The 18,892-nt window shown below is 35.7% G+C and overlaps 1 protein-coding gene across 1 annotated transcript in view; it reads right to left on the bottom strand.

Annotated features, from left to right (window-relative positions):
• Window positions 1-1,834: 1,834 nt before the first annotated feature.
• Window positions 1,835-18,892, bottom strand: part of LOC136843122 (chaoptin-like) — a 39,934-nt gene continuing 22,876 nt past the window's right edge. The window contains exons 2-7 of the mRNA XM_067111158.1: window positions 8,421-11,465; window positions 7,323-7,557; window positions 6,658-6,764; window positions 4,235-4,384; window positions 3,869-4,090; window positions 1,835-3,409 (exon numbers count right to left, since the gene is read on the bottom strand). Of these exons, the coding sequence (XP_066967259.1) occupies window positions 3,128-3,409; window positions 3,869-4,090; window positions 4,235-4,384; window positions 6,658-6,764; window positions 7,323-7,557; window positions 8,421-11,450 (4,026 nt within the window). The 5' untranslated portion in view covers window positions 11,451-11,465 and the 3' untranslated portion in view covers window positions 1,835-3,127. The remainder of the gene's footprint in view (window positions 3,410-3,868; window positions 4,091-4,234; window positions 4,385-6,657; window positions 6,765-7,322; window positions 7,558-8,420; window positions 11,466-18,892) is intronic.

Here is an 18,892-nt window from a genome sequence, read left to right as displayed (position 1 = left end):
TTACTTACCTTTCTCCGAATGGATGTGACATTTGGAAAATGTATCCATGCAGCATCCATCATACGGGACATTTCTGCATAGCCGTCTTTACCGCAACATATCACGTAATTAGCTCATGCGTTTGTCCCACGGGATCTGCGCGTTCTCGTGTCATGACGTCATCCATCCAAGACATAATATTTGTCCTTTTTTTCTGTGTTCATATTGATATCAACAAAACTGGCTGCGACTTCTCCAGGTTTTTAATGCTAAGAATACGATATTGTTTCAGCTTCACTGTCCGAGTCATTGCAAACAGTGTGAATTTATGTACAAATTATTTATAACCGGATCATTTTCCCAGTTTGTTTATTTCTCTATAGAAACGATCAAATGAACAACAGCTCAAGGAAATCTGTTCTTATTTGGCGAAAGTAATATTTACATAACGTAAGTAGCCTACTATAAGACTTGTCCGAGAAGATCAGTTGAATGCCGGAAGTATATTTTACAAATGGAATGACTTCTGCAATACCACGAATCTTTACCAATGTTCCCTTACTACGTAGGAGAAATTAAACTCCAAAATTATTACTGATACCTTTATTTACAATATTTCAACACAGAAGAATAGTTTTAGTATCTTGTTCACAATAACATAAGTCAAATTGGATCTTTGCTAGATAGTAACCCCCAAGGGTTTTAACCCGGTATGCATCCACTTCGCAGCGTGTTTAGTAGAAGCCCGTTAGGGATTACGGTAAAAACATAAACAAAAGTCTGTACATATCATAAAGATAATGACCCCCAAGAAATATTAGTCCTAGATAACGACTCCCGAAAACCCTTGGGGGTCACTACCTAGGAAAGATCCGTCAAATTCTGTTCAGCATTTACTCGCACTTAGATTCACTCCGTCCGTATGTCATCCAATCCCCCAACAAATACCCCACAATACACGCAATTAAAGCTACTTACAGCGATAACCAGCGATTTCCCCCCACGAGGAGGGACGCTTAGTATGCAGTTCCCATCATCATTGGTCGTGATTAGCCATTATATTGTGATGAAGCAAGGAGTCTTATGAGTTTTCGTTCTGGCATACTTTTATCCACACAGATATTTATGCATATTTTTAATTACTAAGTCATGACATGTGTATATATATATATATATATATATATATATATATATATATATATACTGTATATATATATGTGTGTATATATATATGTATATGTGTATATATATATATATATATATATATATATATATATATACATACTGTATATATATTATATATATATATGAGTGTGTGTATATGTATGTATTTATGTATAAGTATACATTAATTTTGTCTGTTACCTGTTTTGATTAGTTTAAAGCAGCCATTGGCATAAATAATGAATAGCAATTACATGAGTGATGTTTCTACTTGAGATCATCTTAAAGAAAATATAGGCTAACACATTTCACATCGTGTGTACATCAGTTGTAGACAAAGTTCTTCTTTACCTTTTGTGACAAGAGATTGCAGAAATCAAGTGACGAAAACTCTTCAGAGATAAGATTTGGTGATCAACTGTGGTGAAATAAACTATATTATTACCTATTAGACAATCACAAGCACCTCTAAAAATATGAACACCTTTCATGTGGTTCTTCTAGTTTGAATCGACATTTATTCTAATAGCTGACTATATATTGACTTGAAGCGTAGACACTATAAGATACTATTTGTTTCTGTTTCTCGATTGTTATATTATACATATTTGGTACCGTTACGTCTTGACATTACTGCAGAGACGTGTGGTTTTTCTTATTTCCCAATATTGTTTTAATTCTAGTAATGTTAATATCTCTCTCTCTCTCTCTCTCTCTCTCTCTCTCTCTCTCTCTCTCTCTCTCTCTCTCTCTCTGTCACACACACACACACACAAACACACACCAACGCATACTAGTCTTTGGAGCACCAGGTTCCCTTCTTACGGTACAACTGTTTAAAAATATAAAAAAACAACTTTCAGCTACCTCTGCTTAACCTGCTTTCATGTAGGTGGGCTATCGATATGGTTAATTTCCTTTCACGAACAGTCACTGTCACTGAAAGTTTGTTCTAGAAATATTTTCTCACCAATACTTAGATACTTTTGGCGTCATCAGTACACCGTACAAAAAAAAATATATTCAGTTTTATCGTAGTCCGCAATAGGTACTTCAGATAGAGTTTACTCAGTGGATTTTTTTTTTTTTTTGTATCAGAAACGATTACAAAAAAAGTCTGTTTCTTAGTTCGAAAATTTTACACTTAACACTCTTTTCAACAAATTTGTTATCACGTTGCAGGTTTAGAGGATATATCTATATATTATGACTATGTATTGCGACTTAGCTCAACCTCCTGTCGTAAATGTCTGTTTCGTTTCATATCTACACTATTGAAAAGACCAGATCTACATTTGGATCACTCCAAATGTGTCAGAATCTGCACCATTCCGCGGAGCAGTTTCTTAGAAAATGAAACATTGTCCACTCGTCTTCATTTTGCACGGCAGTGTGAAGGAATGTCTGAGATGACAACACCACAACACCACAGTCACTGTTTCTTTGCCTGTTCTGTAGTAAGAGAAGTTCAAGCGCGACGTGCCTCTGTCCTGACTAGAGTTATTTAGCACAGAAGTCCAGAGACTGACCTTCTGGTAGGTCCTTATCGATGAATAAAGCTGTTTTGGTATCTCTTAGTTTAACCCAAATGTCCCTTTGTTTCACTGTTTGGTCCCTTTGGTCTTTGGGGGTCACTGCACTAGGATTTAGAGTCACTCGTTTATTTCTGTAAAATCTGTATTCATGGCAAAGCATCAATTTTCCCCATTGTTTAAGATGACCTGCTTACGGCGGGGAATCTCAATCACTTACACTTGAACACGCGACTTGTGATTCAAAGTATCTGCAGCCATTCATATATTCGTTTTTTTTTTTTTTAAATGCTACGCGAGCACGCTCATTATCCACAGTCTCTTTGCAAAGTTTCAGCGATTGAAAATTGAGAGAATGGAGATGTGAAGCCAGTGTCCCGCGTAAATCTCGCGCAATTTCAGCATACAGATAATAGCACACATGGACCCAGCGAACCAAGAGCTCGGAAGCATTAGCAGGCAAATTCATCGTCATCCTGATGGTGTGGATGGCGCCCTTGGAAATGACTATAGTAATCTGGAGGAGCTCCATTAGCTCGTTTAGTTGACCCTTGACCACGCCCACCCTGCGAGCGACAGACGCGGTACCACACCACTGCGACGACGATACCCAGCAAAAGGGCCACAGCCAGAATGATTCCTAAAATGATTCCCACTCGGCCTCCTGATGTTCCCGTCGCTGGGGCTGGTGGGATGGAGAGCGTGTGTCCCCGGGTGCATCGGGCTCCATCTCCCTAGTGACGAGAAAGAATAAACTTGGTTAATAAAGCTTAGTGTATTTGATTTTTGATTTCATGAAATTTAAGCTGTCAAGCCAAGCACTGAGGCTCTTTCGGATATTCAGAGCTTAAGACAGTGAAAAGGAGATGGACAAGATAAAGAGATCTAGTACATTCAGTTCATGAAGCACAAAGGCCTAAGGGTGGAATTGGGAGAAAACCCACACAGTTGCACTAAGAAGTTAAGGTTAGAAGTTAAAGTTGGAGAGGTTGGGCAGCAAGACAGAAGAAAGGTAGAGGGATTCGTGGTAACGGAAAAGGTTAAAAAGTATATGCAGCTATGGGCCCAAGGGACGCTGCAAACACACCAGTAATACCAAAAGTACATTGTCGGGTATGTGTACAGCCATTATCAGTCAATCATTTCTCAGTGGTAAACAGTTATTTGAATATTTAAAAAAAACTGCTTTTTACCTGTTGCTCGTCAGAGGCCGAAGCTACCGTGTGTGATCGCGCGAGACCGATAGACTTCGTTAGACCGTGTACACAGATCTGGTACTCAGTGCTAGGCTGAAGCTCCTCCAGAAGGTAACTCCTTGATGATAATCCTATCGTGGGTGAAGAATGAACCGTAAGGCGATTACCAACCAAATCCTCGTCCGACTCGTCTTCTTGATTCATTGCTTGGTACGTTACCTGTGGATGAACACAAGTTTTTCCTTCTAATTTTCGTCCTTAACTATACACATTTCACTGCAAACACAACAGTGTTGATAATAAACACGAAAAAGCTCATTATTTTCTTTCGAGTCACGGGAAAATTGGTGCATAGATACTTACCTTATAACCATAAACTGTTGAAGTATTCGCAGCCTGCCAAGTGACAAGGAAAGACTGACTCTGAATGTCTTGGATCGCCAACCGAAGAATCAAAGGTTGGGGACAAAAAGCAGAGGCTGATAACTGAAGGAAAGGCTGTCCTCGCAGTCTCTGAAAGTATTACAGTATATACGGACGGATAAGGATTAAAAAAAATTGAGCTTACACGATGAATGGCAAAATCAAATATATAATTATGCGTCTAAACTCTTCCACAATATAGTTAATAATGTGTATATATATATATATATATATATATATATATATATATATATATATATATATATATATATATATATATATATATATATATATATATATATATATATATATATATATATATATATATATATATATATATGTGTGTGTGTTCCATAATTATTGTCCGCATAGTTTATCATATGAAAAATTTTTCAGGTATTTTTGGATACTTTTAGGACCATTAATCTCAGAAGTCTCAGAATTACAAGTGGCAATTCCTTATTCATGCTCTCATAAACGTACATAAAACAAACTATGACGGATGAGAAATGCTACTAAACAACAAATGCTCTTCTTTACTCGGGCGTGATATCTTTATCCGTGATTAATGGTGCCTTGTTTTACGTTCGTCCTAGAACCATAGATCACCTCTCTCTCATTATCGCCTGTGTGTCAACTGTCCCTTTCGTCATTTCCCTTTAGTCATTTCCCTCTAGTCATTTCGACTTTCCCTAAATGTGTGCAGTATACTTCTATCATGCAAGAGAGATATATGTCCATTTTATCCCCCGTCTTCAATCTCTTCATAACCGCCAACGAACGCGAGTTCTTTCTCGAATCTCCGAAGCATTTTCGAATGGGGTAAAAACCTCCGAGGTGTCATAAATCTCACTTCGTGAGAATCTTATTTGTTTTCTCCGGTTTTATTGCAGCATTCAACGGTGAATACAAATCGCTTTTCGCTAGAGCCTCCGGGGAAGTCGCTCTCTTAGTTCTTCTGAATGAGTCAGACATTTTGATTTCCACATCGATGCCGAAGAACGCATTCTGTTGTCTTTCCTATCGTGATGTTGGTAATGCTTTAAACATGATGTTTATTTTAAGGGCTTTAAAAGCGAAACTGATTATTCCCACGTTGTTCTTGTTCTCACATGACAAAGGTGAAACACTAATACATCGTAAAAAAAATGTCTCTACTTTCTCTTGAATCCTTACGTTTAAATTTTAAACACTAATATCATGCTTACAACTACGTGGTTACGTCTTTTAAACCGCGCTTATACATAGATTTGTATCATACCCATCTTTATACATAACTATTTAATCCGCACACGCATAACGTATAAACTAAATTGATGGTATCATGCGAGAGATCAGAAATGAAAAGGACACAGGCGCATTATTGGTTATGTGGTCATATTTTTGTACAATCTCACTGCGACATGAAGGGCGCGGTGTGCACAGGGGTGTTTGACATTGCGCTGCCAAGTCTAGTTTCACTGTCGATACATATATACGTGTGTATGTATACACACACTCACACACACACACACACACACACACACACACACACACATATATATATATATATATATATATATATATATATATATATATATATATATAGAGAGAGAGAGAGAGAGAGAGAGAGAGAGAGAGAGAGAGAGAGAGAGAGAGTCAGGTCAAGTAAATACTCATTCATTGTTACATACGTCTAACATGAACTGCGTTGCCCAAGTCATGTTATCGGTATTTGAAAATATAACTACATGGCCTCAGGCTAACTTTTACGTTCCTATAAAGAGATTTTATAACTGAAGTATAAAGGAACTAGTTCTTACTTCATATCAGAAATAGTGTGTAAAGGATATTTTCTCCACAAGAATACTTTCCAATACAAAGTAATATAACTGTTTCATTTGTATTTCATGAATCCATACCACAGTATTATATCACTGGATAAAATATCTAGAAGTGTAAGGTTCAATCGAGTTTTCTCTGCAGCGTATAATGCTGTATGAAACTCTCAGCTGGGGCCCATGGAGCTTTCGGGACCGGTGGTGGCCTATGTTGTTGGCACCGATAGCAGTGCCAGACGCATGATTATGGTTAGCTTTAACATTAAACAAGATAAAAACTACTGAGGCTAGAGGGCTGCAATTTGGTATGTTTGATGACTGGAGGGTGGATGATCAACAAACCAATTTGCAGCCCTCTAGCCTCAGTAGTTTTTAAGATCTGAGGGCGGACAGAAAAAGTGAGGGCGGACAGACAAATAGCCATCTCAACAGTTTTATTTTACAGAAAACTAAAAGGCTGACCATTAATAAACTTTTCCCACATTTTCTACTCCTTATGATTACCAGGACAAAAATAAATAAATAAATAGAAACAATTCTTACCTCAGGCAGATCACAGTATATAGAGTTAGGATGTTTAACTTCAGCGGGATGGTTTTGCAACCACGACCACAATTCCAGCGTCTCACATCCACAAATAACTGGATTTCCTACAAAGAAATTAAGATTTATAGAATATGTGTGCATGTGGCTGAAACATATTTTAATCCAAATGTAACAGCGAGTTCAATAGACACATGTATTAGAAAGTTTGTAAAGTTTATCGAGCATGCATTACCGTCTCGGACACGCGCAAGCCCCCGCAAACAACGTATAAACAATATGTTTGTATACATACATAATTATGTGGGTGTGCATGTATGTTCATGCATTTGTGTGTGTGCATGTATGTTCATGCATGTATGTGTGTGGATATGTGTATTTACGCATGGACAGATAATTCTATTTTATGCACAAATTAACAGAGATTTGCACATGTTTATCAGACTGACCTTTCTAAATTAGCATATATATATATATATATATATATATATATATATATATATATATATATATATATATATATATATGTGTGTGTGTGTGTGTGTGTGTGCATACATATATACATGTATATGTGTGTGTGTATGTATGTGTCTGTCTGGCTGTCTGTGAGCGCGCACTCGCGTACTAAGAAACAAAGTTACAAGCGAATCTGTTACTATATTTACCATCAATCCTATATGTGTCTAAAGTGCGCTCCACTGCCGCAAGAATCGCAGGTTGGAGTACTTCAACATTATTCTGACTTAAATCTAGAACTTTGAGATGAGTCAAGGGTTCCAGAGCCTTTGGGTGAATTGAGGTTATCCAGTTATCTCGCAGAATGACTTCCTCTAAGCCCTCTGCATGCTTGAAGGTTGTTTCATCAAGTTCTGTCAGCATGTTGCCGGAAATGTCAATCACCTAAAGGAGAAAAAATCATTTCAAAAAGACACTTGGAGTCACCAGTTGCTTTTTCCACTAAGGTATAGATTCTAACTTGCAAATGATCTACCTGTTGACAAATATTCGTTATTAATGCAAAGAATAGAATTTAGAACTTTGGCCAAAGGCCAAGCGATGGGACCTATATGAGGTTATTTAGAGCTGAAAGAGAAGTTGACAGCAAGAAGGTTTGACAGGTGTAACAGGAGGGAACCCTCGCAGTTGCACTATGAACAATTGTTAGGAGAGGGTGGGAAATAAGATAGAAGAAAGAGAATATGAACGGAGGTACATTGAAAGAAATGAAAGGGGTTGCAGCTAGGGGCCGAAGGGACGCTGCTAAGAACCTTAAGCAATGCCTATAGTACACCACGTGAGTGAGGTGCATTAACGGCACTACTCCCGACGGGGTTATTATTGTTAGGGGCAAGTTTGTAATGCCCCATTAAGAGGTTACACTAAAAAAAAAAATCTAGATTTTATTTTTCAGTGCACTTAAAACTCAAAGATTGTTCCTGTTTTAATAGTTTGAAATATACTAGTAGATGTGTTTTTTTTTAACTTTTATGTATTAGTTAATTCAAATAGCCTTAAGTACAAAGCCGGAAATGCTATTATAAGGCAAATTTTTCGTAGGCAAACTAATATCCTATATTCCGAACATTTCTCTTACAGTAGAAATTTCTGGGCATTATTGTTTGAAGGATACAACTATTCTTCAAATTGGGGAATATATGCATGGTAATTTAATAAATCTTTTAAGTTATTTCACACACTGGATTTATTAAGAATAAACATCCTGAAAATCATGGGCAATTTTAAATCACAAAATCAGAACCTACCTTCAAATTCTGGGCGTCAGATGGAAGTTGATCAAACTTCTTTATTCTGTTTCTTGTGAGATTTAAATTTGTCAGAGAAGTTAACCCTCTCATTCTTTCTCGTGGCAGTATTTCTAACAGATTATAACCAAGATTAAGCTGAGATAGATGAGACAGACTTCTGAAGGCTCCCGGTGAAACTTTGCTGATGGCTCCTCCTTCTAGATTCAGTGATCGCAGATTTGGCAAGTGTGAGAACTCAAGGCTCGTTATAACTGTGAGATTTGTTTGTGCTGCTTCCAGCCTTTCAAGAGAGTCTAATATCATGTTCTTGTTCACCTCGGGACCAGTTATTCGGTGCAGGGGGTTGCCAGTTACGTTCAGAACTTTCAGCTTTTCCATCTTGTCCATGAAAATTGCATTGGGAAGCTGTGTCAGCAGGTTACCGCCTAAATTTAAACGTTGTATGGAGGATTTATGAAAACTTCCAGTTGGAAAATCAACAATCATGTTGTCTGAAATATCAAGTTGTTTGAGATGCCCTAACTGTGCAATTGTATCTTTGTTAACTTCCGTCAGTAATATCTTGGAAGCATCGAGCTTTTTTAAGCTTTTCAAATCTCCTAATACGGGACATAGATTTATGAAGGGGTTCCCGCTGATGGACAAATATTGAACCTTACTTGTGCTTAAGAAAGCTCTACAACTGTCTACTTGAAGCTCATTTTCTGATATATCAAGGTTAACAAGATCAGATAAACCAGCAAATGTTCCTGTTCCTAAGTGCTTTATGTTATTTTTTGCTAGGTTGAGAGTTTTCAGAGATATGCTAGCATCAAAAAAATTATCAGGAATGTTTTCAATATTACAGTTACTAAGGTTTAATTCTTCTAAGTTTGGAAGAGCAGTGAGACTGTTAGAATTTAGTGTCTGGAAGTTGTTGCTGCTTAAATCTAGTTTGTACAGCTGAGTTAACCTGAGCGAACTTGAATCAAGACTTTGTAGTTTATTTCCTCTTAGGCTAAGGCTCTCTAAGTACACCAGCGCTTCAAGTGCTCCATCTTCTATCTTTTTTATTTGGCCATTATTTATGCTTAGTTCCTTAATGGATAGCTCTGTGTTAAAGAATTCTTTCTTTACAACTGGCAACATATTTCCAGAGAGATCAAGGTTCTCTAACTCAGTCATGTATTGGAAGGAATTGGGAGCTATTTCTTCAATTGCATTGTTGTGTAAGTAAAGCTCCCTCAATCGGGTTAAGCCTTGAAAGGTTTTTTCACTAATCTTAACAAGAAAATTATCTGAAATGTCCAGTTTCTGAAGACTTGTCAGACTAGATAAAGCATCATCATCTATTTGAGTGATATGGTTTTTCTGAAGATAAAGTTGTGATAAGGCTGTAAGATCACTGAATACCCCATTAGTAATAGAAGTTATGTTGTTGTTGTCAAGCCTCAGTGTTTCTAAGCTATTCTGGCCCCTGAAAGCTTTGGCGTTGATTATACTGATTTCATTTCCTGAAAGATTCAGTGAGAAGAGAGATTTTGAGTTATGATTTAGTGTATCCATGAAAGTTAACATCTGATTCTCCTGTAGGCTTATGAATTCTAGTTTATGAAGATTTGAAAAAGCTCCTGCAGGTATTGCTCTTATTTCATTGCCATGCATATGCAACTCCTTTAGCTCTAAAAGACGAGAAAATAACCCTGGGCTCACCGTCCTTATCTGATTTTTGTGGAGAACAAGCTTTTCTAACCTTGTTGTATTTTTAAATGTTATTTCACTCAAATCTTTTATTCCATTATGGTCTAATTTTAGAACTTTCAGGTTGATATTTGAACTAAAAATCCTTGGATAAACCTCATGTATGTTGTTGTGGCTTAGCAGTAGAGTCTCAAGGCTTGGCATTCCGCTAAATGTATTTGGCTCTATGAGCCTGATAGCATTTTGTTCTAGATTCAAAATTCTGATAGATGGAGAATTCTGAAATGTTTCTTGCATCAACTCTCTTATATTATTGCTAGACAGCACTAGTTCCTGAAGCTGAGGAAGATTACTAAATACTCCATCATTTATTGACTGAATATTGTTATTGCCTAGATCAATCACACTTATCTTTTGTGTGTGCTTGAACAGTTTTGAATCTAAATCTTTTATATTATTGTTTCCCAAAAAAAGTGTTTCTAGGTTAACATTTTCTCTAAAGGCATCTTTTGTAATAGTAGTAATAGAGTTCATGTACAGAGAAAGTGACACAAGGTTTGGCATCCCTGTCAGGCTGTTACTTTTGACTTTTCGAATTTTATTACTACTGAGATCAAGGTACTCAAGAGCTTCCAGCTGGATATCTTGCGTAGTAAATTCAGTAATATGATTCCAGGCAACCTTCAGTTTTGTCATACTTTTTAACTTCTTTAAAGCATTGACTGGGAGCTCTTTTAAATCATTATTCATTAAGTTCAAGTCTTCAAGTGTTTCTTCCAGTCCATCAAATGCAAAATCAGACACAAGATTTATCATATTGCCCTGAAAGTTCAATGTCTTTACAATCATTTTTGCAAAACCAAAACTTGGGATCTCCGTAATATTATTCATTTGAAGGTCAAGATCAGTGAGGCGTGTAAGTTTACGTAATGCAGCTTCTGGAATGTCTGATAACTTGCAGTGTTTGATAGTAAGGCTTTCCAAAGACCTTTCCAGCCCCTGAAAGCTGTTATCTGCTATGCTCATAACGTTTGAGTGTGATATCTGTAGGCTCATAACGCCAGCACTGTGCTTGAATATCCCTGATGGTAAAGTAGTGACTTCCATTTCAAGATCATAAATACTGAGGGATTTTAATGGCTCTTTTACAAGGCCTAAGACTTCCCCAACAGTAGTAAGTGAGACCATTGGACATTCCATATAAATTCCATCATCATTGTTGTAACAAGGACACATTGGATTCTCTTCCCAGCTTGGGCAACTAGAGCCTGAAGTATCTGCTGACACTAGCAGATTCAGTGATACTGCTAGTGCCAGAATTAAAGTCATCATGTTGTAACCATCCATTTTTCACGTCATTCTCTGAAAGAAAAGGGAGAAATTGTATGTCTTAGAGTTCACATTCTACATTACCAGTATACAACAGTTAGTACAACAGAACATTTAACCTTCTCGAGGATGGAAGCTGGAAGAATGACATTCCACCACATTCCCCATCTGTTCTTACCACGTTAATTTATTTCCATATTTTTCTCAACTGAAAGCAACTTTTAGATCTCCTATATACTTAATAACTACTTATGAAAATAAAATACTATGATAATAGCTAATTAACCTTGAAATGTAGCATAAACTGAATTTTATTCGTTTCATTCGAACTAGTATATGTCAAAATAATCTAGGGTACATAAAATCTGTAATAAACTAAGCTACCTTTTAAATCGTGGCAGTCAAAATACTTAAGAACTAACAGTGCAGCTGTCTTTTTGCCTGAGTGAACATGTTTCTCTAGGTCATCAGCAGGAAGCACTAATATACGCCTTAGCCTAAGGGCTGTATTATCATATCCGAATTTGAAAATGAGGATCACACACACTGTAGATAAACACCGACTGGTATGTGCTTTAATCAAATAATTTGTCAAATATATTACGTAAACATAACATATACACCCATCCTCGGGCTAGTTTAGTAGAAAATAAAAACAATTTCTTTAATAAATTACTCCAAAGAAATATCTGGAAGTGTCATTAATGCCATCATCACTGTGGGTATACGAATCTTTGCAAATAATACTTGATTTTCTGAGACCGTTATATAATACAGCTTCAAGGGCTCGAGAAAGAGAGCTTGGGGTCAGTGATAACGCCAGTTGTTGTTAAATATTAAGAATCTTCACCTACTGGATTAGAAACAGGGTGCAATATCAGAATAATGATCATAGCTATTCAAGAGTTCAGCCGTTAAACCCACCAGTTACGTATTTACCGATTTATTTTACCTACTAAAAATATTGCTACATCTGCATTTGGTGGCGTGGATAGCAGCATTAATGGTATCAGTATCTGCATATTGTGTGGCTTATTTTCTTAACGAAACTCTACACAATGGAACACCAGACAGAGCAGTCTGTGGTCACTTAAAATGCATTGTATCAGTATGCATTGTGTTACTTGAAAGATTATGAATGAGATGAAGTACTTAACCTCCTACACCTTCGTTACAAGTTTTCATCTTAGAGCCTCATGGTTAAACCAGTTCAATATGATAAAGTCTGGACTCAAGTTGTACGTTAGCATGGTTGCTTGGATTTATTTAGTTAGATTTCATCGGACATCACAAGTATATAAGCAGTATCTGTAGCCATTCTGCCTTTCAGGAGGCAAGTTTTTATGATTCCGTCAAGCATACTTAATCAGTGGCTGTATTAAGGGTATAGAACACTTAAGATATGACACACAAACGTGTGTCATACTTTAATGGAAATATTCAAAACAAGACTAACGGTGGTGAACATACTGAAATTACAAGACAAAACAAATTACTGTACTCTTCTAATTAGGAAAAGTGGCAGGACATCTTACCGTATAGTCTTTTTCTGCCAAGTATGCAAAAACATGATCGTTTAAATAGTCTGTGGTGTTTAAGGAGTTTAGTACCTTAGAAAAAATGTTAACTCTGCACGACAATTGCCCTACAACCCCCTCCAGTGGCAAGGCATGTCTTCCTGTCCTAAGATCTGACGTACTTTTATCAGGGTTTAAAGGTAAACTTATGAGAAAACTTAGGGACTGATGAAAGGATGGAGGATCCCTGAAATTGTTCCAGGAAACATTGACATAAGCCTGTAGAACAGCAACTGTATGGCCCAGTTGCCGCAAAAGAAAAATGTATAACAGAATATCGAAACAATATAAGATCCTGAGTTTAGGGGGGAAGGACCCTAAAACTCTTAAAAACATTGTTTAGTTGAGTTAAGAGATGTTAAGAAATTTCTATTAAGCAAGGAAAGTTAATTACAAAAAAGTACTGCTTTTTTTCATCTCCTATTTCTTGTTTTTGGTGAGTGCTTTTAGCATAGTACAGAAAAAGAAAATTTCAGTCCTCAGTCTAACCACCATGTCTTGCAATTACTATGTTCAAAGACAGGTTGGTGTCAACAAATTACATCAACCTAATCAAGCATTAAAATGCTAACAAAATAATGAGAATGAGTTAAATTCTCATTAAAGAATCAGACCATTATATGGGACTTGTCTCAACTGAATATTCTATCGACTCAAAAAAAAAAAGCTCCTGTATAAGAAAATGAAATCCTTGACAAAAATGGTTATTATTTATGATGGGGAACGTAAGAGCAGCTTGAAATAAGAAATTTCTGAGAGAGAGAGAGAGAGAGAGAGAGAGAGAGAGAGAGAGAGAGAGAGAGATTCAAGGGGGCTGAGAGAGAGGTTAAAAACTATTACAAGGTTTCGGAAATATTCAAAATCTTGTCATAAATTAAACAGCTTAAGCATCTCCTCCTAATGTGAGACGTTGTCATCTTAACAACTTGAAAAAAATTTTCTTAATATGTCATCAGTTAGGAGGAAATACATTAGCATACCGGCCGTCAAAAAGATACTGATACATCCAGCGTCTATTTCGTTTTGTACTTAACGCTGTGAACGAAAGCTATTATAAATTCCTCTGAAGATCATCTAAGTGATTAATGTGATGTAATAATGTTCGGTATAATAAAATGGGATTCTACGTGTGTGCGTATATTAATATATTCATGCACATACTCCAATATGACTGTGCATAAAGACATCCAAAAATGTTCAGGTATATGTACGTCTGTATAGTACATTTATAAATGTTTCCTTGCTGAGCGGAAGCAGAAGCCCCCTTTAGAGGTGGATAGTGCCGTCACAGGGTACTTCACGCGGTGCACTGTAGGCATTGCTAAAGGGTGTTTGAAGCATCCCTTCGGACCCTGGCTGAGCCCACTTTTTAGCTTTTTACTTTACATCAGTTGATTCTTCCTTTTTTCATTCTTGCTGAATGGTCGACAGTGCCCCAGCGCTTGGCTTCGCAGACGAAATTTCATAAATCAAATTCATAAATAAGAAAGAAGGAATAGGAAGCCAAAGGTAGGCCTATATGTCAATAGAATGATACTTAACACTCTTCTTAAATTTAGATTTATCATAAGATTTAAAATGCGTAATATGAAGGAAATAAAGCGTGCGTATATTAGAAATTGTAGGCGGGAACGTCACTGTTTTGGTGAGGAACTTAGGCTGAAACAAGGTGTGTCATATCTCTGATCGTGTTTAACATCTTTCAGTACAATATTGAGTGATGTGAAAAGTCTTTGAAACGACACTAGAAGAAGGAACAAATTTATAGGATGAGAAATGTGAATGTACTGTAAATGGGTAAATATGTTAAATCTGAGGACAGTAAAGAGAAATTGTAATAAATGTCAGGTTATGAGGGTAAATGGATACATTGAGCATAGGCACAAAGTAGGGGCGAGTCACAGTATAAGTGAAACAAATAAGGTACCACGATTAGCACAATAGAAACTTGTGTGCCTATGGTAAGCATGGTTGGAATTTACAAAAGAATTGTTGAGCCAACTCTTCTTCAAAGAAGTTAAGTATAGATGTTGAATCTGTAGCATATGTGGCCCAAGAGCTGTCAAAGAGCGAAATATGGAGATATGTAGAATGGGTAAAAAGGAAAAGGCGAACATAAATGAAAAGGTGGATCCCAGTATTTTGAGAGAGTTCTGCCGTGTGGTAAAAAATGTACCCAGTACATGGGAGGAAAGAGAGGAAGACCTAGATAATTCTGGGTTTTTGAGGTAAATGACCTCAAGATCCAGGGAGGAAAGGAGCGTGCAAGATATGTGAGGATGGTGCAGTGTGTCTATGGGGCTTCGATGCACCGCTGATGAACCTTCTACAGACGGTTCATCAACGATTCAGCAGTTAAGACATAAAATGAAGCCATAGGTATTTTCTTATCTTTACTTGGAAGCCCCATTTTCTAAGGGAAACAGCTTAAAGTTTATATATATATATGTGTGTGTGTGTTATACATACATATATACATATACATGTAAATATATATATATTTATACAGTATATATATATATATATATATATATATATATATATATATATATATATATATATATATATATATATATATATATATGTATGGGACCTACTCAAGTGGGTATCAAACTCACTCGAACGAGTCAGTTTGATCCCATCAAAGGTAATATGATTTAAGTCACTTCGGTTAAAACTATTCATGTTTTCTGCGCAGTAAAGCCGAATGTAACATGCCACAGGCTTAGCGGAGAAAGGCTCAGGACTAGCAGACTCATTCCAAAATTTTTTTTGAGAACGGGAAGGATAACACCTTAAGAAATAGTGTCCAAGTTGTGCAGCACAATGCTAACGTTTCTTCAGGGATCACTCCCGGCTTGCTGGCCACCAGTCCACACACGTGGGCTACTAGCTATGCTAGGGTCAGGAAATTGGTGTGGGGCTAGCACCCTCACAACTAAAAACGATCTGAAAAACTTGGAAGCTTTCCATTTCTAATACCACCACCTTAGCCACGCAAGTTGAAAATAAATATATATATGTGTGTGTGTGTGTATATATATATATATATATATATATATATATATATATATATATATATATATATATATATATATATATATATGTATATGCATATTTCCAAATGGTGTAAAAGTAGAGGATCGTTGACTGTTACTTTTCTGCACACGGTTCCAGATAATGGAAAAATATTTATTTTTGTAATATATATATATATATATATATAAAAATATTTATTTTATATATATATATATATATATATATATATATATATATATATATATTAACTTTATCACATACACAATTGTTCTGTGCGTTAGTAGAATTACTAAGGACCTCATTCAAACTGGATGGTATTTAATGGGTTTTTATTCAAAAGTTACAAGCTTTCTTGGACAAACAGTCCACATTATCAAGTATCCGTACGGATACTTGATAATGTGACTGTTTGTCCAAGAAAGCTTGTAACTTTTGAATAAAAAAACTCCATTAAATACCATCCAGTTTGAATGAGGTCCTTTAATATATATATATATATATATATATATATATATATATATATATATATATATATATATATATATATATGTGTGTGTGTGTGTGTGTGTGTATGTATGTATGTATGTATATACAAATACATATTTGTTTATGTACCTGTGTGCGTGTGTATTTGAGTTATTTTTTGATTTACACAAGCATACCAGTAACCTACCACCAAAAAGGATGGTAATATGCTTTACTATGCAATGCGTGAAATAAATTGAGGTTAATTATATAACACGATAGGATATATTTTAATGTAGTTTTACAATGTGCAGAAAAATTATTTCTCTAAGAATTTGCGGTTTTTATAGGATTATTCAGAAATATTTTTTCCAGCCTGAGCCAAGTAATCTCTCTGACCTTTCATTTTTGCTGGCCAGCTTTTTCAATATATTACCAAAAATCATAACTGTTCTGGTACAAAATGAAACCAAAGTCAGTGTGCTAAAATTAAAATTATCCTTATGTAGACAGATGACAAAAATCATATCACTAAAGACGTTTTCAATGATTGATCATAAGAGTTTTGCATTTTTTCCTTTGACTTATTGTGCAATAGCTGACATAAATACCAGTACACTATATACCACTGGAGAGCCAATTAATCATAGGTTTGCCTAATTCAAATCATTTTCATATTTATATCTCGCAATCTTGGAAAAAATGTATTTTCAGCAGAGTTGAAATTTTTGTTTCCAGATAAATCTAATTGTCACCTGCCCTTTCTTCTTTATGCTTTTATTTTTCTTTATTTCAGAAGGTGCTCTAAACTTTATCTGCTCAGTTTTAAGATGACCCAGAAAATCAGGATCCAGGCATGAAAGTAAGCTTTCCACAGACCGGTCACAAAAAATTCTTGCTAAACTCAAACCTGGAAAGTTACAGTTTTTGCTATGATATCCAAAAAAATGTATGCTACACAAAAGATATATATATATATAAAAATATATATATATATATATATATATATATATATATATATATATATATATACATATAATTTATATATATATATATATATATATATATATATATATATTATATATATATATATATATGTGTGTGTGTATATATATATATATATATATATATATATATATATATATATATATATATATATATATATATATATAGATGCATAGCTCTCTCTCTCTCTCTCTCTCTCTCTCTCTCTCTCTCTCTCTCTCTCTATATATATATATATATATATATATATATATATATATATATATATATATATATATATATATATATTATATATATAAACAATGAATTCCATATGTACAATGCGTTGTTTTATAAAACAATTCATACGAAATGTTACATTTATGATAAATATCTCTCTACAGTATATATCAAAGACAAGCAACCAAACAAAAGAGCCGAGGTTTACGCCTTACCAACAGAAAATCATAAAACAATGCGAGGGAACTCACGCGTTACCCTGAATATTAGGCAGCGATTATATCAATAAGCCAAAGGAACTCCATTTCTTTGAGGGTGTAAAATACCCACCATAAATTCACGCCTGATCTACGACATGGCTGAGCATCATAAACAACTCGTCCTCGAGAAATGAAATCGATATCTTTCAGAGTGTACAGGGTTCCCCTTCATCTTTCCTTTACAAACAGCTCGACCTGTGATTAATCCAGCTTCGCATGAGATGTTTTATCTCCTAAAGACGACTACGATCCAAGTGAGGGAGTAACTGAAAAGAATAGAATGAAAGCTATCGCCGTTTAGCAGTGTACGCAGGACAAGCGAATTTTTATCCGTTGAACGAATTATATAACAAACGATCTAAAGTGTAATGGATTCAATATGATGAGTTTATCACAACACAACTCTTCACACTTGAAAAGTAATGCCGACTAAAATTGGAATTTCGGGGTGGAGAATGCACGGGCAAATGGCAACTTTCAGACAGTATTTTTTTTTATTAAGATATACTTCGAATCTCCTTAAAAAACCATTAGCTGCTTTCCCGTTTTTATAAATGAATTTCTTTCCACTGACCTTTAACAGTGCAGACTGGAAAAGAGATCGTTTATCGTTAATCGGGCACCAGAAATTTTACTTGATTTATCTCTTGAACTTTTGAGGACAATAAAACCGCCCACGTCCGACTAAATTACACCCCGGCACAGCGTCGAAAGTCGCAATAACAACGTTCAGTGCTTTACAACAAAGTTTCACGTCGTGAGAGAGAACTAAAGATATGAGAGAAGTTGAAAACGAGAAAAATATACACCTTCAATTTTCTTTTTAAGCGTCCCTTCACACATGACTTGCAAAGACAATATGTATTCTTATTCCCAGTCTCCTCCGTCCATCTCT

The sequence above is a fragment of the Macrobrachium rosenbergii genome, chromosome 11 (genome assembly GCF_040412425.1).
Source record: "Macrobrachium rosenbergii isolate ZJJX-2024 chromosome 11, ASM4041242v1, whole genome shotgun sequence".
Classification (NCBI taxonomy): Eukaryota; Metazoa; Arthropoda; class Malacostraca; order Decapoda; family Palaemonidae; genus Macrobrachium; species Macrobrachium rosenbergii.
Note: the sequence above shows the minus strand (reverse complement) of the source record. Positions and strands in the feature narration are given on the sequence as shown.